The 26,065-nt window shown below is 34.4% G+C and overlaps 1 protein-coding gene across 21 annotated transcripts in view; it reads left to right on the forward strand.

The window, feature by feature from the left end:
- MBNL1 (muscleblind like splicing regulator 1) overlaps nt 1-26,065 on the forward strand; it is a 192,317-nt gene that overhangs the window by 140,117 nt on the left and 26,135 nt on the right. For all 21 annotated transcript variants that reach the window (XM_045539487.1, XM_045539506.1, XM_045539499.1 and 18 more), the window contains 2 exons: nt 13,559-13,729; nt 23,185-23,385. In XM_045539487.1, the coding sequence (XP_045395443.1) occupies nt 13,559-13,729; nt 23,185-23,385 (372 nt within the window). The remainder of the gene's footprint in view (nt 1-13,558; nt 13,730-23,184; nt 23,386-26,065) is intronic.

A 26,065-nucleotide genomic window follows, 5' to 3' on the forward strand; every position in this document is an offset into this window, starting at 1 on the left:
GAAAATTTATAATACCGACAGTTTACTTTTATAAACATTTACTGCAGCTATGAAAATTTTAAGTTGAGCTTAGAGAACTTATAATTCAGTTATGTTACAAGTCAACATAGGAACTGCCTAAGACTTCTGGCGCTCAGATAAGGAAACTGAATTGTTCAGGACCTATATTATTGCTTATCTAATATGCTATAACTATCATTGATACACTCATTAAGTGTACCATCTATGTTGAGTATATTAAAAAAAGAATACTTAAGGGCATTCTCGGGTACATTGATGATATGGCTCCCTCATCTCTCTCTTTATCTTGAAATCTTTTGCTTCCTATGAACAAGTTTAGAAATAACCCGTTAGTCACAAAGGTGTTGTTAGTCTTGACACCTTATCCAGGATGATGTGCCCAAGGGAACAAAAGACAGTAGCTCTGTTTATGCAGTCCCTTACCCTTGAGTGTCCTTTCTCCAACTGTATATGAAAGGAGCTGTTTAGAAAGTGGACAATTTAAAAACAAGTATCAGTTAACTGACAGTCAGATAACATTAGTAATTATCCTGAAGCCACTGGCAAAACTGGGTTTAAAAGAACTCTGGAAAAGGTTGTGATTGATGTGCAAATGAAATGTGTGTCAGTGTAAATAGATTAACCAGAGGCCTTTAGAGTAGCAGTCATTAGAATCATCTGGGGGAACCTTTAAAATACTTCTGTGCCTGGGCCACAGCCAAAACTAAATAAATCAGAATTTCGGGGGGTGGAGGTTGAGTATAGGAATTTTTTATTTATGATGTACAGTCATGATTGAGGACCAGTGACTTAGGCCTTACAGCGTTGTCAAGTGATGTGGTAGTTGGGACACCCAGAAATGCCCTTCTGTCTCCTAACGTCTCTTATTCGTTCTACAAATATTTGCTAAAAATGCATTAGGTTGCTAAAATCCTGTCTTTAACAAATTCTTAATGAAGAAGTGTAGACAGCTTTGTAGAAATTACCTGTAATACAGTTGGACAGGTGCTGAATTCACTACTGTGAGTTTATTCTACCTGGCAAGAAAGGAAAGAGGAGGAAATGAAGGGAAGTGAAAGAGAAAATTGCCACAGAAAGTAACATTTGAAAAGAGTCATTTCTCATAATCAAATTTAACCTATGGAAATGATTACTTTTAATTATCAACCCCTTTTAAAATACAGATGCTCAGTTACTTAATGGTAAGAAAAATAAACATGAGTTGATTCTTATTTTGGGCACTGGGCAAGGTTTCTCCAGCCACCGTAGGAGTTACTGTTACTTGGACAAATTTCATAAGCAAAGGCACTGTTTGGGCAAGAAGTTTGAGTACCTGCGTGAGGTCACATAGCTGCTAGGTGAGAGAGCCACAGTGAACCCAGGTCTTCCTGACTCCTGGCTATGTTCTTGCCACTGGACTGTAGAAGTGGACGTAGAGAACATGCTAGGAGAGTGAGAGCAGCCCAGTCATTTCCGTTTACTGAGTACCAAACCGTAATTTAGTACCTTGTATACATTCCCTCATTGGTATTCTTACCTTCATTTTTATAGAAGAGGAAATTGCAGTTCAGTAAGGTTGAATAATTAACCCAAAGTCTCACTCCTAGTAAATATCAAAGTTGGGATTTGAACAAACAACTTTCTGATTCAGTTCATGTGATTTTAACAATTGAGCGGGGGCTGTGTTGCTTTTTGTATGTCAAGTCCTGGGACTGTTTCTCTGTGCATGTCTCTAAGGCTTGTGTGTCTGATAAGCTTACAAGCTTAGGCTACAGATATATCCCATAAGTGACCATATTTCTTAGTTGGGTGGGCGCAGAGCCACAAAGTCATGCTTGGATAGCAGTAGTGGGAAATTACCTGGAAAAAAGGAGAAAATGGAAGGAGGCTAGAGAAGAAGGAAAGTGTATCTGAATGAAGATAAAATGGGGTTATAGTATGTAAGTTGATGGAGACCCTGAGGAAGATGCAGAAGAAATGTTTGAGAATTGCTTTATTGGACATATTAATAATGTCCTATATTCTGAAATATGCTCAGGACTCATTCATTTAGCAAACACTTACTGGGCTTATTTGGCTCTACCTAGGTGGTGGGCACAAGAAGGTTGAGGCATGAGCCTCCTTCTGGAGGGAATCACTGGGGGAGGAAGACGTGTAAACAGTGCTCAGCGTTGGGTGAAAGGCATGTGCACAGTGCTATGGAAGATGAAACAACTGTTTCTAATAACAGTCACCTGCTTTAAGCAGAGGTACAGAATGTGAAAATCACAGATATGTTCCTTTACTCACTTAATGCACCCAAGCAGAGTGTTTAGCAGATCCCGGCTTTCAGCCTAAATGTTGTTGATATGATAGCAAGAAAAAAACATCATGTGACAGCCGTCTGTGCTTATCCCTCTCACATTCACATTCTGGCTTGTTAAAAAACAGTGTTGCCATGGCTGACGTTCCTGTGAGGCCCAACATCTCCATACTTTTCATCTTAACTGAGCAGTTAAGAATATGCTCTGCAGCTTCCGATTGCCATTTAGGACATAGCACCTTGTGATGACTAAGCTTTTTCAAGTGCCTGTGCATGCTTATGTGATGACTTCAAGCCTTTCTGACTTAGAAACTCATCTGTAGGTATTTTGTGGAAATTGCATAATTTAGAGTTACCTATTTTTATTTATTTGTGTGATTATTGTTAATATGGATCCTTTCCTGAAAAACCAAAGATACTAGACACATACTGTATATGAAATGGATCTAAAAATTCAGAGACTTTCCTGTTTTATTCCCTTTGACAATTTTTAGGTAAAGTGTACTGAGTGTTGTTTCTTTAGATATTTGGGGAACTGCCCTAGAAAGTAGTGGAAGTCTCTGGGGGTAGGGGTAGAGTGCAGAGAAGACAATCTCAGAAAACCTGTGTTGTGATACTGCTTCTTTGCTTCAAGAGATTTTTTCCACCCTTCCTGCTTATGCTGCTATAGTAAGCATTCAAAAGAGACATTTTTTTGGTTGTCTTTCTCCTCATTGCAGCTTCAATTCTGACAGAGAGCTGATGGCTGTGCACAATTTTAGCAAATTGCCATGGGGAGGGGAGGAAAGAAGTGCTTTCCCCACAGGGACAGAGCCAGTGTCATTGAGCACATTTTGTTCAAGTACACAGTTGATCTGTGTGAAGGAGACAGTGGTCAGCAGTGGTGAGGACCTTTATCGTTTCACCTTTTCATCCTGCTCTGTCATTGTTGATAATGTAAAGCAGTCGCATTTAATGGCTGGACTTGAGGCAGAATTTGTGAGGCCAGAAAATGCAGCATGTTTTCAGTTAGGGAATCCCACAGGTTTACAAAAGAGTGCCAATCAAAAGTTGGGGAAAAGGAAGGGTCTCTGATATTTGGCAAAGACAATGATATGTCAAAAAGATTGGAGAGCAATTGTATAATGTAGTAATTTCTGCATATAAATGGCAGCCAAAATTTTAGACATATGTTATAGTTTTGAAAATTATTTAAACACTAATTATGTGCTTAATATATACTATCCCATCTAGTAGACTTTGATGGAAGATTTATAATGGAAATATTGACATATAATATTATTAGAAACATATTACATAATATTATTGACTAATAAATATCACTTTAGAGATGTAAAAATAGTGTTTACTTTTCTATATTTGTAAGCATATGTGGGATCTAGCAGGTACAAATATAGCCGATGTTTTATATAAATACAAGGTAATGGTATTATTATTCTCAAGCTGACCTCACCAAAATGTTTTACCTCTCTGGTTTCCTTTGGTTTCTTTTATATTTCTGAATAAAAGCTTTGTCCCTTAAAACCTACCATGTTATATTACTGTCTAACCTTCTGTCTTTAATTATATATATGACATAACTTTTTCATTATTCATGATATAGCCAAATAACAGAGGCCAGGTCAGTGGAATACACATATAATCCAAGGCCTAACTAGGTCTCATACTGAAATAGATAATCTGAAGCAATATTTTAACTTGTTTGGTGTTAATTTTTTTTTTTTACTGTTGATCCTATAATACAGTTCCCTCTCAGGAAAAAAAGGAATGACAGATAAACTGAAATTTACAAGAGCATCTAATTTTTTTCCATTACACTTTAGAAATGCTATATGAATTAGTCTTTAATTGCTACATTGTGAAAAATCTTTTCCTTTGCATAATTGCATAATGAAGCCTCCATTTGCTTCTCACCTAGAATCATCTGTTTCTAGTATGAGCAAAGGTTAGGGAAAAAAACATACACTTAAATATGATTAAGGGAGGTACATTTGGTACAAATACATATTTCTATCATAGTGATTAGCAGCACCAACTCTGTAGTTAGACTCCTTGGGTTCAGTTTTGTGTCCTTGAGCAAGTCACTTATCCTGTCTGTACCTCAGTAAAGTGTTATAAAAACTGTAAATTGTTACAAATGCTGCTTCATAGTGATGTTGAAAGGATTAAGGGATTTAACATTGGTAAAATAAAACAGTGCCTGGAACATAGGAAGCACTGGGTAGGTTTTATTATTCCTCTGTTATAATAAAAATATATCTTTTGGTTTTTAATCAATACTTCATGGAGGGGGGAGATATTTAAAGATGCTGAATTTTTGTTCTGTAAACATACTAGGAACTGGCATAGGTCTGTAAAGAACTGCTTATACAAGTCTTCCAAGAGATTATTAGAAGAAAAATTGTATGCATTTGACTTAGGAGGTTTACCTCTTTTTTATCCTCAGGAAAGCCATAGAAATGTAATAGAGAAAGTCATGCTGTAATCCACCTAATAATGGTACGATGATGAATTGGGTACTATTTGTAAAACATTTTGTATTTCTCAATTGAAAGGCATGCTCTACAAATAGAGCACTAAATTGTATTATGTAAATGTTAAGGCTTTTAATTATTAGCCAAGATTGAAGAGTGTCTGATCTGGATGTCATAAAACTTCAGAAGTGTTTCAGCTACAAACAGCTTAGAAGTCTGACAGTTGCTGTACCAAAAAAATAATGAAACAATTGAAAAAAATAACAAAAACATAGTGATCTGGCATTTCCAATTTTATGATGCTATAAAAAAGCAGCCAACAAATGTTGGACTGTTTAGTGATGCTGGCACCTACCAAATGTCACTGGGCTTTCACAAGGTCATGGAGACTCTGGTTTGGCTCAGGGATGTTGGTCAAATCCATCTTTGGAGCCCATGAAGACTGTGGAATAGTGGCAGACAATAGGTGCAGTTAAACCCCTCCGAGCATTAGCCTCTATAATGGTTGTACACTTCTGTAGGATTCTGTGGGGTAGAGGAGGCCATAGGTATGAGGAAAAAAGCAAGAGTGTTTCTTTTTACAATATCCCATCACAAGCAACTCTAAATAGATTTTTGTAGGCTCTCTCTGAGGAGGTTAAGATTTCTTCAGATGACTATCAGCTAAAATTGTGTGCTGATATAACTATTGCTGTAACAGTTGTATGTATAGCTCACACACGAAAGCTTCTGGAGAAAGGAATGTTATTTCTGTCACAAGAATGTGTGTGTGATTTGTTGCCTTTTTCACTTTCTCTGTCTCTTCAGAGGCAGCTATCTGGACTCTAATACATTACGTAATACTTATCTAGAGGTGTAGAGTTTCCGTTATGCCATTTTCAAGATGATTAATGGGAGTTGTGCAAGTAAAGCTCCTAAGTTCTCTGGGAAAAAAAAAAAAAGTCATAGTATCCTGATGTTTGAGTAAGAGTGTGTTGATATTGCGTCAGCAGTTAGGATATTTTTGGATATTGTAAATGTCGCTATTGGTTTTAATATCCATGAAACTTCATCATCAGACTTAGGAATGTTCTACAAAATAGTGCCTAGAACAGCTATTGAATACTGGAGAGAGCTCTTTAAGTAACCTAAAATCCTGTTTGAGATCAGATTAGACGCTGATGGAAAAATGTTTAATGCCTATTAAATGGAATCTGTTACATTCTCTTACATTCTTTCAGGCCATGGTAAAAGTACAAATTTAAACTCAGTAGGCTGTGTGTGTGTTTGCATTTTTCTTTCTTTTACTGACAGTCTCAATAATTGTTAAGCCACAGTGTGTGTATGAATGTGAATTTTTTATTGTGTCAGGAAAGGGAAAAAAATCTACATTTGCCTTATATTGTGTTTCATTTGAAAATATATTTTATATCTGTGGTAAAGTGATTGAAAAAAATTAGGACTATTTCAATGAAAATATGTTCATAAATTTCTACTTCTTTTTTCTTTGGTAGAAGAAAATTCTCTCAGCTCTGGTTGAATTGAGCTCCATGTGTTTGGTGTTATGCTGATTGGATGAAGAAATAGCAATTTACATTTAGAAAGTTAAGCTTTAAATATTGATTAGGATTGCTCTGTTTACTTTATGTTAAATTCAGAAGATTAGAGATTACTTGCCTAGCAGAATAAGAGAAGAATTACCTCCTTTCTTCACCTTTTATAGGGATGTTAAGTATTTGTTTCTGTGATCACCTGAAAAGACCAATGGGAAAATTTAAACAGAACTTGTGTTTGGTTTAAAGAATACCTTCTTGCCTTTCAAGATGATAAAACTATGAAACAAGCACAAGAGTGGTATGATATTAAACATAGGAAATTATGTAAAAAAAAATCCTATTTATGTATCTGGGTTGGAGTCATGAATATTTGAGAATAAAAAAATGGAGAGAAAAATTACTGTTAATAATATGTATAAACTTTATATTTGTTCTATAGTTTACCACAACTTTTAAATATAATAAATATATAGTATTTACTTATTACAAGTATATATACTGTTTGGTATGGTATACTATTTGTAAAATAAAATAAAAACAAACAATAGCATCAAAACAGTAAACGCTCCATAGAAACTTTCTAAGAAAAAAGGGAATATATATGTTTTAACTACTTTAAAAATTTCTTCCAAATGATAGTTCAGTGTCCCTTTAGGTTTTATTTTATAGTGCTCTACAAGTCCTTAAGTGTTTTTCCAAATAAAACATGAAATATAAATTTTAAGTCATATATCCTGTCTCTTGAATTTGCAACACAGCAAAATCTTTTTGTAATACATACACTGCTATTAGAAATAGGAACTAAATTGGGTGAATATATAAGTGTATTATATGCATAATTATACACACATGTAGACATTTGCATATAATTAAAGCAACATTATGCAGTGGTTCTACTAGAATTCTAGTTGATGATCAGAAATCTCTGATTATTTCTCTGGCTACTTAATTTATCTTTCTTTCCTTCTTTTTGAAACGAGAGGTAGTATGTATCTTACTTTTAATTATCCTTAAAAAACCTACTGTAGGAAAATGCAAGCCAAGAAAATATTGCTTTCCTTTAAAAGAAAGTTAGCAGTCCAGTATTCTAGTTAACAAGTGAATGGAGCTATTGATATGATTTTGGAATTCAGGTATTTACTGTGATATACCAGGGTCTTTATTTGTTTTTATTTTAAAACAAGAAAAGTAAGTAAACATTGAAATTCACATACTCATACCTTTAATATTTTTAAAAGTTGCAGCTATTAGAATTTGGCAAAATTAGAAGGAATAACTGGTCAGCCACCCACTCCTTTTGATTCAGGTTTTGTAGTACAAATCTATTATATTATGTTTGAGGAAAGTCTTAGAATAAAAGATCCTACCATTTAAAAGTAAATATGAAAATATTTAAAGCTACATGCAAATAACTTTGAATTATCAGCTGTTTTTAATTATGTGTGTCCCTGCAAAATTCATACGTTGAAGCCCTAACCCCCATGTGTATCCCAGTGTGTACTTGGAGATGGGGCCTCTAAGGAAGCAAATAAGGTTACATGAGGTCATAAGGGTGGAGTCCTAAACTCATAGGATTAGTGTCTTTACAGGAAGAGACACCAGAGAGCTTGTGAGCTCTTTCTCTGGCTCTCACCCCTACCACCATGCACACACTGAGGAAAGCCCATGTAAGGACGTAATAAGAACATGGCATTTGTATGCCAGAAAGAGGTTCCTAACCAGAAACTGAATTGGCTGGAATTTTGATATTGGACCTCTAGCCCCCAGAATTGTAAGAAAATAAGTTTCTGTTATTTAAGGATGTTTGTGTGTGCATAAAGTATAATTTTTTGTTAATTCCCTAATAGACTGCCATAAATTTCCCACCACTAGATGCTTGTAATTTTTAAATGTTATATATATGTGTGTGTGTGTGCCCAAGCATTAGAATTGATAACTAAAAAGCATGGCAGAGCCATTAAAAGCATTTTTTTTGGAAGTGTAAAATGATGTCTTGACTGCCAATGTTTGTTAGTATTTTTTGCAAACATTTTCTGAGATATTTCTATCTAAGAAGATAGAAAAAAAAGAAAAAACTGGTAAGAATTTCCAATAGATAACTGACCAAATTTTTTAGCTAGAGTTTCTGGCCAATGTCTGAACAATGAATATCTCCAGAAAGTGCTTCAAAAACATTTGCATATCTCAGCTGTCCCAAAAGAAATACTGGTTTTGTTTTAACAATTGAAATAAAGGGTTCCAGTTTGAACAGTCTTACCAGAAAACCAATATTACCAATGAAAGTTGGAAAAGACTTATGAATATAAACTGGCACTCCTATAATGTTTTCGTCGCCCCTTTATTTCCAGACTTTATGTGAATATGACTTGGTAATTTTAATGCTACCACATAGTTACCATTTGGCAGCTTAATAACATGTGTCTTTAAACTCTGACATCATAAATTTCAATATTCCTTTTAGTTTACATGGGAGAAGTATAATTAAAAATGGCTATTTTCCTGGTTTTCAGATAGAATTTTGATTTTTTTTTTATTAAGTCCATCCGACTTCTAAGTAACATGTAGTTTTGTTTCCAATTGTTAGCTAGTTCTTAAATAAATATTAAAAATAGCTAGGAAATAGCTGTCTTGTATCTCTAAATTGCCATCTCTAGTTTCATTCATTTTTGTCCTTATTCTGGCTTGCTGTTAATTACCTAACTTCCATTATATTCTAAAATCTAATCCTTATAAATTTATTTATAGATATCACATACACATAGTTTATATATATGTACGATATGTATACTGTATATGTACATGTATAATTATTAAAAGTATACCATATTAAACTGTAATGTTTAAAAATGAACCAGGAATTTATTTTGAGGATTAAACAATCTAAACATATATTGTCCTTTGTCATAGTCACAAAATTTGTGGCAATTTGAAAACCAATGAGAAAATTTCTAAATTCATAATTTAAATTCCGAAATTGTTGAGGACTTGATGAATTGATTTCTTGTATGACTGTTGTCAGTCTCTTACTGATTTTTAAGACTACAAGGGGGAAAGTTTTGCTTTTTTGGACAGGTTACTTTAAAAGCATAGAAAAATTATTAGAAAAAATGATCTCAGTGTAGACTAATTTTTTTATTGAATTTCCTCCTTTCCCTTAAAATATGTAGTATATGTATTACAGTGATATCTTGGGAATCTGTGTTGAGTTAATCCTATAAAAAAGCCTGCTTGAATGGAGCCTACAGAATCTACTGTATAGGCTTTATAGAGTGGCCTGCTAGTCAGCTAGACAGCTCTCCGAAAGTAAGATTTCAGTGTAATCAACCAAAGCAAAGCACAGAAAAATAATACTATAAGCAATGTGTCAGAATGGCATTTTTTCTTGGTGTTTGTGGCAAATACAGAATGATGATTAAGGGCCAAGTTTGCGTTACATTATTGATGATTGACATGCATTATGACTGGGTTTTGCTATCTGTATTATTTTTAGTATTTTTAAAAGATAGGCTGCTAAAATTGAGCAACTGCTGCTTTTTATTAATTTGAGAACTTAAGAGAGGAAAATAATTAACATTTATTGACTGCCTATTATGCCTGGTACTATGTATGAGGTTGGCCTGTAGTCTTTCTAATCCTCATATTTCACCAGTGAGATAGATGTTATCATTCCTATTCTACAGAAAAGATATGGCCACTCAGAGAATTTCACTTACTTCCACAAGTTCACACAGCAAGTAGGTACCAATGCTGCTACTTGAACCAAGCTATGTTTGATGAAATTGTACAGTTAACGGCAATAGGTGGATCTATATATATTATCAAAACTGAATAAAAACATCTTTTATATTTGTATTTTTGCATTAATCCTAGGAGCCCAACTTAATATATGTTGAGATAAACACTCTAAATGGTTTAGAATAGTATTAACAGTTCCTATATAAAAATCAGTATATGTGAGCCCTAGGTACTGATGAATTTCCGTTTTTAGACTTATAGAATGTATTGTCATTGTGTAGATTTTAGGATGCTAAATACATTGACTTTATGAATCTCCTTACCTCCCTGGTGAAACTTACAAATCTGGTTCTCTTTCTTACCTTTACTTTTACTGTGCTAGCTCTATCATGTATTTAAATTACTGGCCTCTGAATAAAAGCATCATTAGGTCAGTACAACTCAGAACTAAGATTTGGTATTACATTTAGTTTTTATTCTATTATCTTTATTGTCTCTGGAATGGAGTTAGAGTAGAACTCATCTTGAAGCATTTAGTAAGAAATGAGCATTCATTCTGCAAATGCTTATTGAGGTGTGGTGTTAAGGACTCAGAGATGGAAGAAGCTGGCAATGTACCAATGTCGTATTTACCTGAACTCTCAAAGGAAGGTATGCTCCTGGTGGTTTTAGGCACTTCTAACAGAAGGATGTTAATTTATTCTTGACCTTTTTATATGTCAGACCACAATTATTCAGCAGTACAGTCAGCATTAAACAAATTTTGAACTTCCTAAGAAACAAACTTTAATATCACTTGTAGATGTTACGGGTATTTTTCCTTGTGTCAATAAAAATTCACCTGGCTTTGCACAATTGTATCTTGTAGTGTTTTCTGCTATATAAGAGTCAAGTAGAATGCTTGTGAAAATGCAGATCCGTGGGCCCCGAAACCTATGGCTACTGACTCCCTGTGGGAGAGGCTTAGTAGTCAGTGTACTTTTTTGCAAAATATCAGTTTATTCTTAGGAACACAGGTTTTTGAAAGTGAGAGCCCAGTGCAATCAAATCAAGCTGGGCATAGAAAAATAATACAGTTAAAAAATGTAGAAGAATGCCATTTTTCCTGAGTAAATGTAGTAAATACAGAATGAAGACCAAAGGTCTGAGCTTCTATTAAAAGTTAAGAGATGCACTGATATATCTCAGAATATATAGCAAACACATAAGATTTCTCTCCATTATTTCAATCTGAGCTATGTTCATAGGTAGGAGGGATTAGGTGGTACATGTTCAAGGAAGATACTGGACTGAAGTGTTTACGAAGACCAGAGTTAGTGTTGGGAAGGCCCAATTCAAGGCCCAGGGCTATCTCTGTACTATTTATGGAACTATAGAAGCTGACCTGAGTGAATTGACAGTAACTGTAACCTCAGGGTAGATATGACCCCACTTATCTACACTTAAATAAATCCAGTTTTAGTAAGAAATATGATGTGGAGATGTTGAGAACAAGTCTTCTCTTACAGTTAAATTGTTCTTTGTACAGAAAAAGCAGGGTTTCTCTAGAAGACCTCAGCCAGATATCCAACCGGTTAAATCAGACCATGTGTCATCTGGGAGCTTATTTATTTTGACCAGTCATACTCCATGGTTTATCTTTTGATTCTGACTCTTGTTTTTGTGGTTGTTTTGCATCAGGATGCTTTTAAGCTAATAATGTTCTCAGGATCCCAACATATATCAAGCATGGTGATTTTATATGGAACAAGTCATGTGTGTGTGTGTATGTACGTAAATGTTACTTTGCAAATGGACCAATAGCCATAATGAAGAAATATTTTAAAAATTATCTGCATACCAATATTTTGTTTTTCTTTTGTTTTGATATGCAGTTTAAATTATAGTGGGGCTAATGTAGGTTTTATAGCAATTCTGTACTGGATAAAGAGCCCGAGGCTTAAGAAGTTAGTTTCTTATGCAGTTCCTACAGCTCACGAATGAGGGAGGTAGGCCTCTATTCCAGGTCTTGAGACCTGTGAGGTCCTTGCTATCAGTCACTATCTTCTGCTGATTTCACTGTCCACTCCTGATTTCGGCAAGGCCAGGCACAGTGGCTCATCCCTGTAATTGCAGCATTATGGGAGGCTGAGGTGGGAGGATGGCCTGAGGCCAGGAGTTCTAGATCAGCCTGGCTGGGCAACATAACAAGTCCCTGTCTCTACAAAAAATTAAAAAAAATTACCTGGGTGTGATGGTACACACCTATAGTCCCAGCTACGCAGGAGGCTGAGGTGGGAGGATCACTTGAATTTAGGAGTTCAAGGCTGCTTTGAGCTATAATTGTGTCATTGCATTCTATCTAGCCTCATGAAAGAGTGGTAGCCCATCTCAAAAAAAAAAAAAAAAAAAAAAAAAGACAGGCAATATCATGTGATACTAGCCCAAAGAGCCAAAATAGATTATTTAAATTAGGATCATTACAGATTTTATAATAAACATTAGTTTTCTGAGTCACTTTACAGTAGAAAGTCAAATTATTCTAAATTGATTTTTAAAGATGACTTCAGTTAATATTTCTTTTACAAACAGTTTTACTTAGATTTACTGGTGAAAGAAGTTGTCAAGGCAGTCAATGAGATTTGTTACTATGAATAGAACTTGACAATATATTGAAATAATAGGGGTAGAGTCCCTCATACAATATTGTGTATTACAGACTTTAACAAATATTTTTGATGAAAGGAATTATCCCAAAGGAAGGTATATCCTTACTTACTATTTTGAATGATTTTGTTTCTCCATTTTATACTATAAATTTTTAGAGGATAAATATGTCTATTTCTTACTATTTTATAGTTTTTAGGAAATGACTAGATTTAGCTTTGAAAGTTTAAAGGCTACATTTTTCACTAATGTGTCATACTTACTAATCTCTATGTACAGTGGGAACACATGGGAATTTTCTTCTTTTCAACTGTAAATGTCTAATGCATGGGCTTATAGAGCTTAGTAGTAATTTTAATTTTATTTGTTATATTGTAAGATACTTGTAAAGGTATTTTACTGAAGATACAATGTGCCTTGAGTCCTCTAAGTTTGTTTCCTAAGAACTCAATACAAGTAAAAATAGATGATAAAACTTTATGTCTTTTGGATTCATTAAAGTTAACTGGGAAGATATGCTATAAGCCTGATATTCTTTATTTGACATTCTATGTTTTAGTATTACCCTGGCAGTTTGTATATTTTTAAACTTAAATCTAGAAATATTAATGCTAAGGTTATTAAAATAAGTGAACATCTTTAAGCTTTTAAACTTTTTCAAATGTCTTAATCCCTCATTTTGATAATTCACTTGAGTGAATTTATTACTTGTTCTATCTAAGTGTGTGATAAAATAACTCGGACGATGCATTGTATGAAAAACCTCTGATAGATTCAAGTGGTTGGTTTGTATTATTATTTTTTTTTACAATTTGCTGATTTTATTCTTTTTTAAAATGATGTTTGCTGCTTTTGTTTTTCTTTAGGGTCGTTGCTCCAGGGAGAACTGCAAATATCTTCATCCACCCCCACACTTAAAAACGCAATTGGAGATAAATGGACGCAATAACTTGATTCAGCAGAAGAACATGGCCATGCTGGCCCAGCAAATGCAACTAGCCAATGCCATGATGCCCGGTGCCCCATTACAACCCGTGGTAAGTATATTTTCAATACTCATTCATTAAGTTTGTAACAGTATCAGTTGCTCTATCATTTCCTAGCAAAATTAAGTATCAATCAAACCCTGGAACAATTTTCACATTGCATAGTTACAGATGCTAGGAAAATTCTGACAGTAGTAAATCAATATTGTAGACTTGGAAATCTCATCAAAGGAGAACTAATTTAGGGGAGGCAGAAAATTCAAGGGCTTTTTAGAAAAAGCTAAATTTGATAAACTGTGGGTGGTCATAGATATTTAATGTTTGCTAAGCAGTGAATGTGGGTAACTTGCTTCAGAACATACATATCTATTTAACTGTTTGGGTTTTTTTGGTGTGTATGTGTCATAAATGACTTTAATAATCTTTACTCACATTTATTCATAAAAGTGTAAAAGAGTTATAATAATTTGTGTTAGGTTCAAAAAAATGTTGTGTTAATTATGATACTATAATTCTATATTTAAATTTAAATGCTCATTAAAATTTGTGATGATCAGAATATATCAGTCAAAAATTTATATCACTAACTTATATGCAATATTATGGATTTGTGGGGATATGAAGACCCACATTTTTCTGGTTTGCTAGCTGTAGCATGTGGTAACTAATTTTTTTCTAATACATTTTAACACTTGAACTCAATATAATTATTATTCTCTCTTAAAACTTAATACAACAATCATTCCAAAAAAGAGAAAGGGATTGCATTTCAAGGTGGGAGGGATCTCCACATTAATTGATAGAGATACCAATTACTAATTCTATACAGTTGAGAGAATATTATTATTATAATCTACTAATTTCACATGTCTGTGTTGGGTTAGTCTGAAGATTTCCATTTGGTTAAAAACTTTAGATATAATCATTCTCTGTAACACATAATATATAGGACAAAGTCTTTTTACACTTGGCCCTCACATAGTTTCAAAGATTTAATAAATCCTTGGGGTGGCTACTCCCTTAGTTGATATAAGATCTCTCCTGGATGTGAGGATACTTTGTTCCATTTAAACATTTAAAGCATGCAGTACTGCCAGGCTGTACCCTTTCTGTGACCCAGAGCACCTTTGAGATCAGCAAGTGTGGTTCCCAGATGGAAGAGGGTAGTACTGGGCAGGACAGTGTGTTCCTCACTGTGAGGTCTTGGCATGTCTCCTGACCTAGTCCTTGTGTCAGTCTGAGTTTCAGGGCCATTCTAGCATGGCATATGTGCAATCCTGGGAAACACTGTAAACAATACTTATGCTTTTTGAAATACTAGTAACAAATTTTTTATTTATGAAATCACTAAATCACTGATTTCTCAAACCATCAGAACAATTTTTGATGCTATTAGAAAATTCTCTGTTTACATAAAGTAATTATTTTTATTAGTTGTGAGCATATTCAGGCTTTATGTTAATTTTTCCTCATATGACTAGATTTGAATGTGGAAATTACCCTTCTCCTAAAGGCATCCTGAGATCCTAGTCTAAAAATATGCTCTATTCAGAGTGATGACTTTGTAGTGAGTATAGAAATCATTTTAATTATTCAATTTTAAAGCATTTGAGATTTTAATGACTGTAGAGAAGGCTTTAATCCAGGAAATTTGCCTTCAAAACCCCACCTGAGAATTTTTGATCCTTTTTGTAGTCAGCCCTGTTTTGATGAGGATAATGACATGGAGATTTAGAAGTAAATGGAGTGGTCATAATCAGCTGATTATGGGGACATGAATGTGGACCTACAAATAGGGATTATAACAGGGCTAGAAGCAGCCAGGTGACTAATATGGAACAGGGTTGCCACTCAGCGTGGTCTCAAGTACAGATGAGAGCATTTGAAGACACGGCATTAACTTGGATCCCACTCAGGTAGTGGTGATATCAAAGGAGGTAATACTGTGAGCAGAGCCATAGCATCAGGACCATCTGAGCAGTGACAACACTGTTCATGGAGGTGTCAGCATCCTACTTCTCCAGAGCCAACCAGTTTGGCCCCCAAACCCTAGTTGGAGGACAGGAGGGGTAGAAGGGGATAGCAAGGTCTAAGTAAATTTGGAAGCATCTAGTGTTATGCTGGCATATAGCAGAGATCAATAATTGTTTGATGAGTGAAAGAACAAATAAATAAAGGAGTTTTCTAAACACCAGAAAAATAGGCAGAGGTTCATGGTAGTTAACCTGCCCCAGAGTCCAAAGGAATCATAACCAGGAACCAGAGCACAAGTCCAGTTACAGAGGCTGCAGCCATTGAATGGGGCACAGAGGTGGACACACATTTGCATACTATTAGCAAAGGCAGTCAAGGGCTTGATGAGAGTACTGCTGACAATAAGAAATATGCCACTCAGTTTGGGTTACTATGCAACCGAGTTTGGATTGTCATCTTCTCGTAAATTGTGAGAGGCTAGGTCTAGAAATTTAAGATCCTCAGAACATGACACTGGGCTAATTTGGGGAATGTAGGATTTATAGGAGAGTTTTTGTTGTCATAGACTTTGTTAGCTTATATTAAAATATACCAAGCCAAGAATCAAAAAGAGGACTTGACATTTTTGAGACAAATACAATAGTTTAGGGGCATTTACTGCACTCAGTACTTTTTGTATATTGAATCTCATAACCATCCTATAAAGTAGGTAATATTATTCTAAATTTAGACATAAAAACGCAGAGGTTCAGAGGTGTTAAATAAGTTGCTCAGATTACACAGCTGAGCACCAAGGTTAAGATTTTAATCCAGCCTGTTCAGGATCCAATATTCATGCTGTGGAAAGGCTAATTGTAGACACACTACCAACCAACTCTGGGTCCTTGGTTGATTCATTTAAGATCTCTGACTTCTTCAGCATATAGTGAAACATTTAAAATATATCATCCATAAGGTCCTAACAATATTATAACATAAACATAGTCGTTCTTATTTCAAAAGATGAGAAAATTAGTAGAAAATAATTTGTGTTTACTTTCTACAAATTAATATAATAAATTATAGAATAATTGACATTAATTCTATTATTTCTGACCCACTAACAAAAATGTTAAAAAATCACTTTTTCTTTATCATATGTTCTTTGAAGATAAATGGAAGACCTATAGTATTTAATTATTCAAATTAAAAAAATAAAACTTTTGGATTCTTTAAATACTACTTTATTATCATTATTATTATTATCATCATCATTATCATGATTACTTTACCACATACTGTCTAGTGCAAAGGTAACCTAATGAGAAATTATGACATAATTTAACCAAAGGTACACTGCATCTTGTGGTAGCTCACAACCTGGAGGCATCTGGTGAATTTCTTCAATCCATCCCAGAAAAGTATCCTTCAGAAATTCCGTTGATTCCAGGCTCTTTGCATTGCCCTCAAAGAGCTCTGCATAAGCAGTCATTATGAAATGCTGTATATGAGCTCTGGAGTTTCATTAGTAATAGCCTTTACCTGTGATCATATGCCTTTACCTGTGATCCCAAAGCTTATCGTCGGTTATCCATAATTTCTGATGGCGTCTACCCTTCAGGTACACACACCTAGCTGCCACAAGGCACATCACTTGTGTAGAAATCCCTACACATTTCATGAATTTGAAATAGCCTAGGGATCAAGAAGTTCTGAGTTAATGATTTTAGCTAAAGTCTTGGGAGCTTCTTTGCTGCTTCTGTCACCTCAACTTTGCTGTCGTGTCATGTTCCAAGCATTTGTTGGCAGTCAGATGCAGAATGCTTTGAAGTCATCATTTGTCACACTTCCAGGAACACCTAGAATTCTTAAACTATTTTGTAGTGCTTTACTTTCCAGTTTATCCAACTAGTAATGAAACAAGGCCACTTCATTCCCAGAGTGTTTCTGGTAAAACATTTGCATGTCAGTCCCCCTCAGTCTTGCTGTCCTTACTGCCTGTTCCCATCGAGCAGCAGCCTGAGGTGACGGGCCCTGGATTTTAGGAACTAGGCCATGTTTGGTTGATACCTTTCTCCTAGGAGGGCTGGAAGCGAGTCTTCTTTATTTAAATGTTTATTACTTCCACAAAACTAGAGTGAAGGATGAAGTGACACTAAGAATAAAGGAGCTACTCATTTGATTTTTCCAGTCACAAGTCAGTCTAGGAGCAGAGTTTATAACAGCATTTGTTATTTTATTCCAGTTGTGCTTTCTTAGAAAAATAGCTTTGTAATATAAATTTGCTGATAACTCCTGTTAGCTTTTGGCACTGTTTATATTCAGAATAGTTTACTGAGATTAGTTACAGCTCTGGGTACAAGGTTATGTCTACCCAGAAACATGGTGCCATATACCTTGATTGTGTGCTGTTAATTTCTTTTAAAAAGCTTTATTTTTTACTGCTTCACATGCCCATAATATCTAGAAAAATATGACTTTTAAAATTTATATTCTATGAATTCCAGCTGGTACTGATTACATATTATTTTGTTATATATACTCCCTCTATTTTATTAAAAATCTCAAACTTTTTTGCAAAAGTAACACTGTTTCATATAGTGTTTTAAAATAAGTAACAGCCTCTATGATATTTGCACTATTACAACATGGAAACTACATTGCTAAAACTTAGAAAGTTTAATATAAAAAAATCACAAAACAAGAAGAAATTAAAATTTTGGACATGTATACTAGAGACGGTAACTATTAAATTTTCAGGTAAAAAGAGAAAATAACATTAATCACTTTTATTTAACATTCAGATATCCTAGAAAATATTTAATGCATTTGCTGGTTAGTGTCTGTGGCAAATCCATTTATGTATGTGTTAAGCAAATGTTTACAGAGGACCTGTATAAATGCCAATTGCAGGATAAAAAATGAACAAGATTGACCTCTGGGAGCCTGCAGTCGAGTCAGAGTAGAGGACATATTGAAGTAAACACAAGTGGTCATAAATGGGACATTCGAGTGATGAGGAGTTCTGTGGGAACAGAGGGTAGGAAATCCCCTTCATAGTTGGAGATATGGATGGATCAGGGGAAATTTCAAGAAGAAGAATCCTAATTCTTGAAGCACGATTAAGAATTAAACAGGCTGGGCAGGGATAGCATTCAATGTGGAAGAAAAACCATGTCCAAAAGAAGAGAGCCATACGAGAACATGTGTCCTTAGAGACCTTACATAGAATTAGAAAAGTGTACCTGTATCTGTAGAAGATTACATAGTGTATGGAACTGGAATCACCCAGGAACTTTAAAAAAATACAGCCACCTGGGCGTCTTTCCCCAGAGATTATGATGAGTGAGGGCATGGCCAGGGCATTCACGGTTTAAAAGTCGTCCAGGTGATTTTAATGGATACCTGGTCCATTTTGTGAGAACCACTGGTTTCAGAACCACTAGGAATCAAGCACGCCTGTGTTCAAGTCCTAGGCCTTCTATTCACTCATTTGTGACTGTGGGCATATAATCTTTGTGAGCCTTTTTCTTTTTTTAATTTATTTGGTTTTTTAAAATTTTTATTTCAAAATGTTAAGGGGGTACAAATGTTTTTGATTACATGGATTGCTTTTATTATAATACTTGGGTCACAGCTGTAGTTACCCAAATAGTGTTCATTGTACCCATTAGGTAGGTTTTTTGACCCTGCCTTCTCCCCCTCGCCCACCTGCTTGATTTCTACTGAGTTTTACTTCTCTTTGTGCACATATGTGCTCATCGGTTAGTTCCAATTTAAAATCAGTACATGTGGTGTTCTTTATCTGCAAAATGGAGGTAATACCCACCTGACCAGCCTGTAATTCCCTCATGCATTCATTCAACAAATATTTATTGAGTCCCTACTGTATGCCAGGCATTGTTCTAAGTTCTGGAAGTTTAGCAGGGGACTAAAAAGATCTCCCCCAACCCCCATCCCTCAAAACATACAAAAGTAAAAAAAAAAACATCTCTCAGGGAACTTATGCTTTTTCTCTTATGAGGATTAAATACAATACCACAGATAAAGCACTTAGCACAATGCTGGCACACAATAAATAAGGAATTACTAGTAATGATCATGTTTGCACAGTTAACTGGTGTCATAATATGAATTGAATAACACTTTAATTTATAATGAAGCCTGATTACCTTAATGGAATCAGAACGTCTCATTTAAAACAAACAAGTGATTAACCCATAAATGGCACCAGAGTTAGTTAACTAAGTTGTAATTTGTTTTTCTCTTCTGAGGATGTTCAGTGGCAAAAGGTGATTAAAAAACAAACTTCTTTATGCCTTCCAGGAACAAAGATACCCATAAAACATTATCACAAGGATGTAGTCAGTATCAAATACACCAATTACGTAGTTTGTGTGTTATCCTGTGGGTACTTCAGAGAAAATGGGATGCCACTTGATAATGTGATTGCATTAATATCCGTCTTTGAGATTCTGCTGAGCCCTCCGCAGGATATTTTGCAACAGAGAACTGCCGGTAGAGCAGGTCAAGTGATTTCCTAATCTGATCAGGGCACTCTCTGATGGGGCTGGCGTGACCTAACTACAACAAGGTGCTCTTTGAAAAAGCAATAAAACAAAAGCAATGTAACAAATTTACAAAACTTTAAAAGAAATGAAGGAATGCTGCACTTTTTTATTTTCTTTTGGAATCAAGTTACAAAGTATTATAGACCTATTGTTATCGATTGTCTGCCTGTTCAGCAAATGGCTCTACTTATCTAAAGAGGAACAATTTGAGATAATGCTTTCAGAATAGTTGATGTCTCAGATTTTTAAAAGCTACTACAGGCTTTATTTGGGGAGAGTGCCCAAAAATTCTTCGGATTTAAATTTGCTCTGCCAAATTAAGATGAAAAATCAATTCTCCTGAAGACTCTATAGAAACAATTCATAGGGAAGGTTGTTGCCAGTTAATATGATCAATATTCTTATAAAATAAAATTATTATTTTATCTGTAATATACAACAGCTGTATTATATACATTTGTAGATTTTCAATGTATATTATTTTATAAGACTTAACAAAGCTAAATTTTATTGACCACTGGTCTTATTTTACTAAAATAAGAATGCTTTTCTTCCTTCCAAATAAGTTTATAAATTTGAGTGTCGCATTTAAGTAATTATAGTAGATTGTGTACAGTTATATAAACATCCTAATAACTTTCTGAAGTGTACATTACAAATGCATTATCTGGATATGCATTGTTAATTCATAAAAAAATTCATTAAAAAATGCAAAGAGGAATGATATTGACTGGCTTCTGCTGTCCACATGCTGAACTAGTCTTTTAGTCTTCTATGCTAAATGTCTTATAATTCATGAATATATAATATATAAATTAGAGTGCTGATCTGGCTGGATTTTTATATACTATCAGATAATGCATTACAAAGTACAACTTTAATCTGAATATTCTTGAATAGAAATTGGAGTTCATATATTCATTCACTATACAATCAACCCTTGTCCTCTGCCACCTCAGCTGCCAGTGGACAGTGGAGCAGTATTAAATCAGCTGCTGGTCAAGGAACTGTTGGTGGACAGAGACTGCCCTGAGCCCTAGGTTTGGATAGGTTATTGATTATTAATATTTGGAATGCACAGTTTCTTGTATGTGGGTAGCTGCTTTCAGCTGGGATGGGGTTGGGGATTGAAGGTATTAATTTAGTCCACTTCATCAGGCAAGGCCAATGACCTGGCAGAGCAGCTAACTATGGCATTCAAACCAACATGCTAGAGACATAGTTATTTTAACTTGAAAATAGTGTAATCAATGGTATATTGTTTCTTCTTCCCAGTGAATCAAAATATGTATTAAATATTCTATTTTTCACATTTTCTTAGTAAAAATGTGTATGCTAAGTGCAAAGATTTTGTCCCAACACAATTCGTGAGGTCAAGAGAAGAGTGCATTTCCTAGGACAAGTATTCTCAGCATTGGCACTATTGACTTTTGAAGTTGGATAATTCTTTGTTATGAGGAGCTGTCTTGTATGTTGTAGGACACTTAGCAGCATCCATTAGATGCAGTGGCTGTAGCAACCAAAAATGTCTCCAAACATTGCCAAATGTACCCTGAGACTAAATCACTCATAAATGAAAAGCATTGCTGCCCTAGGAAAAGGGAAATACTTGAAATACATTTTATTCTTCTAAATATAGGACGAATCAGGGCCAGAGTAGATGTATATTCATTTTTAACACATTTATTTTATGCTATGAGAATTACTTTTGAAATATATACCTTATATTGCAGAAGGCTTTCCTTCAAAGCTCTCTTGAATACTTTGTATACTCTGGGATCATCTAACTTCTTATTCCAATCAGAAGGAAGGATTAGCCACATTCTGTTGTCTCTTTCATTCTGAAAAATGTTCTATGATTCTATTCCTTACTGCTGGTTAAAGAAAATAAATTGTTAAAAATTACCTGAAAGAACAGCATCTATTTGGTCCACAAGTTTTTGTTTCAGGGATAAACATTATTACACAAAGCATTAAACTTCAAGAATTGAACTTATATTGAATTAGGAATATAAAAATGTCCCATTGATAAGTGGGAAATTGTTGTGTTCTGTTATAATTTAAAAACGGGAAAAGCAAATTGTTAAAGTAGATTTCAGGTAAATTTTTTAATTCTATTCAAGAACAGATATATTGTATGACATGCAAATTTACATACAAACAAATAGAAACAATCCTTACATATCTATTAAAGCATTTATGGCAGAAATTCTTTGTTGTAGCAGTTTATTTGACACTGCCCATATGTATTTCCTTGAACAACCATGTAGCATTTCTTTAATAGTATTCTGTTTCAGACTTTACAATTCACACTTGTTTCTCACTGGTATGATGAATTTGTTGTTGAATATCTCAGAAGGGTGTGATAGGCTGGTAGAACATTTATAATTTCCCCATCAAGTGAATATGCCAAACACTTTATCTTACATGCTCAAAAGGACTGGTGTCATCATCACCTTTCACATACCCCATGAGATTTATTTACAATTTACATTGACTATGAAACTCTGTTATCCCCTGAGAGTTCTACTTTATTTATTCCAGATAATAGGACACTTGCAACCTATTAACAGTTGTAAACATCTTTCAGGTACATCTGACATAGCAATTATGAAATCCATTTCTTAGACAAGTTTCCGGGATTAAATCAGGACAAAGATGGAGAATAGATGATCACGAGAAGTTCCTATGTAGAAGTTTATCTGTTATCAAAAAGAAATTGCAAGTATTATAGAACCCCAAGCTTCAAAATCCCAGTGGAGGATTTAATAGATATTTTACATATTATATTTGAGAAAAACATTGATTTAATGAATGCTTATTTAATTAAAAATTCTTATCCTGAGGGTAAATAAAGAATTAAAGAGAGGGAAGGAGAGAAGAATGGATTATGGATGGATGGATAGGCGGAGGACATGTATAATGTAGGATATCAACTTTGAATGGAGACCTGCATATTAAATTTTGCTTTTTATTTTTCAGCCAATGTTTTCAGTTGCACCAAGCTTAGCCACCAATGCATCAGCAGCCTTTAATCCCTACCTGGGACCTGTTTCTCCAAGCCTGGTTCCAGCAGAGATCTTGCCGACTGCACCAATGTTGGTTACAGGGAATCCTGGCGTCCCTGTACCTGCAGCTGCTGCAGCAGCTGCACAGAAATTAATGCGGACAGACAGACTTGAGGTAGGGATGATTAGTTGGTTTCTTTATGAACTCCATTTTAATTCTCAAAGTGTGTTTTCTGTTTGTGTCTTACCATGGCAAAAATGTTTTTCAAAATTCAAAGCAGAGATTTTGGTTTTGTGTTTGGAGAATTTCATTAGAATATAGGTTTGCTGTATTTGATGAATGTAATGTTTATAAAAGCCACAACATCCATGTGTAGAGTAGTGGATAAGGGCTTGGACTCTGGGTTCACATTGCATGTTACTTCACTATGCCTCAGTTTCCTGGTCTTTAAAATGGAGATAATTACACTTACAGCAAAGAGTTAGGTGAATGTCTAACACAAAATAAGTGCTTCCTAAATGTTTGTTGTTGTTTTGCTGCTGCTATCAAGAGTAACAAACTCTGTCAATCCCCTAACAATTGTTCTGATAAAGATATAACAAATATTATAATAGTTATTGTCTATAAAACATTAAAAAATTATTAATACAAGTTTCCTCATAAGATGTACGATATTTTGATTAAAATAGCAAGGCAGGTTTGGTTGTGTGGTGTGGTTTCATAAAAGTGTTTTAATAGGCATTTGCATGATGTTCTAAGTCCTAAAGTCAGGGATAGTCAGATGCATGTGCTTTGCTGTTGCTACATGAAAAAGAAATTAAAATTATAAATCTTATTTTGAAGTGGTTGTTCAGAGTTTCAGCATGGCTGTAAATTAATGAATTTGGTGGACTATAGATATAAGAAAAAATAGCAACATTAAATGTACATTGAAGTTATAAATCTGGATTAAACCCACCTAAAGAACAAAATGATATTTTCCTCTTTTCCCTGGTTAGGATGAGGCAATACTAAGTTCTGAGAAGTTCTACATGTATTAATTACTGAGAAAGTGGAAAAAAATAAGACTTTGTATGAACATAATTGACTCTAATAATTGCTAGTCAGTTTAGCAGGAGTTTAGTTAATAAACACCAATTTCTTATTTATTAATTTTTGTTGTATACATTAAAATGGACCTCAGATTTCAGCATATTTACAACCATATACCAGACATAAGCATAACACGTTTAATCCTCAAAACAATCTTATGAGGAAGATGCTATCTTTAATTCCATTTTACAGAGAAATCAGTTCAGGGAAGAGATATGAAATAACTTGTTCTTGCTAGAGAAATATACCTAATACACCTGGATTTTAGAGTGGTTTGTTGTTACGAAATTATACTTGCTCATTAATTAACTAATGCTGTTTGCAGATGAATTTGGAGAAAATTTAAGAAATTTTAAATATTCTAAATTATTGGATGCTTAGGATGTAAAGCAGTTTTATTCTCCCTGACTTTTCTAAAGCAACCCTGGGTTTTTGATGCATAATTGTTGATTGATTAAAGGGAACCAAATAGGCAGTCTTAACTCTAATGAACTCTAATGAATTAATTATTAATAGGAAGTGATATTCAGAAAACCGGTCAAAACTTTTCTAAACTACTCCTCCCACAATTTTAGGTAGTCTATCGTTAATTATATTTTGTAGTGCTTAATTGAAATGAAGACTTCTGTCTTCTGGTTTTGTTTTTCTTTTTGTGAGGAGCTACCTCTCGTGTATTTTGTCTGTATTATTTTGCTGTGGTCTGAACAAATGGCTTCTATTGGATCAACTGTCATTTCTGTTTGACCTGAATTCTGCTTACTTAAATGCCTGATGATAGTGCAGCTTCCTATCTTATTCTTGTTAACAGGATCTGATCCAATGTCACAGTTACAACAACCTGTTAGGATATTGCAGTGTGAAGCCAAGAAGCAAATGTTTCTGCTCTGTGCTTGCAATTTTAGACAATCCTATCTTCAGGTTATTTCTTCACATGCTAATTGTACCATATATTGAAGTCTAAAAGACATGGCAATAAATGCACACACTCATTTACAAATTGGCCAAATGTTTGATTACTTGGAGTTTAAATCTATACTCTATTTTTTCCTCATGGAATTCTGAAGTATATCTTTGAATTTTGATTTTCTTCTGAAGTGCAAATTTTCTGAGTCAGTTAAAATATTGGCCAATTCTTCTTGCCACTTCTTTCTCTCTTTTTACTACACCTTGCTAGACAATAAGACAATTTAAAATACTATAGATTTTCGGCTTTCTGGTTCTTATATAATTGCTTAGAAGAGCTGAGATATTTACAGCACCCAATGTGAAACTACAAAAAAAATGTTAAATTGGAAAACAGGAATCCAAGAATTAGTGCTTGTGATGTTACTAATTAGATGAGAAAACTCAGGTCAGTATTCTCATATTCTCTAGGTTTCATACTCTTCACATATAAAATTAGGAGGTTTCTCAAGACAATCTCTAAGATTAGAACATTTGAAGGACCATTACATCATTTTCTTGCTCTTAATGTCAGCCACTAGCTATTGAAACATTTATTTTAAAAATTATGTATAAAAGTATATTATATGTATGTATATGTATCACATACACACACACGAGCTTTATATCAGTATTCATATTATTATTTTTTATTGGGTATCTTTTACAAGACTTTGTAGCCAAGTATTTTCTGTACTCTAAAATTGAGACCTCATGATTTTCTCTAAAAAGGAGCAAATCTCTTAAATATCATTCACTGAAGTGTGGCTTTTAAAATTCCATTTTGGGACCTTGGGATGCCTTTCTGCAATTTCCAAGC

The sequence above is a fragment of the Lemur catta genome, chromosome 1 (genome assembly GCF_020740605.2).
Source record: "Lemur catta isolate mLemCat1 chromosome 1, mLemCat1.pri, whole genome shotgun sequence".
Classification (NCBI taxonomy): Eukaryota; Metazoa; Chordata; class Mammalia; order Primates; family Lemuridae; genus Lemur; species Lemur catta.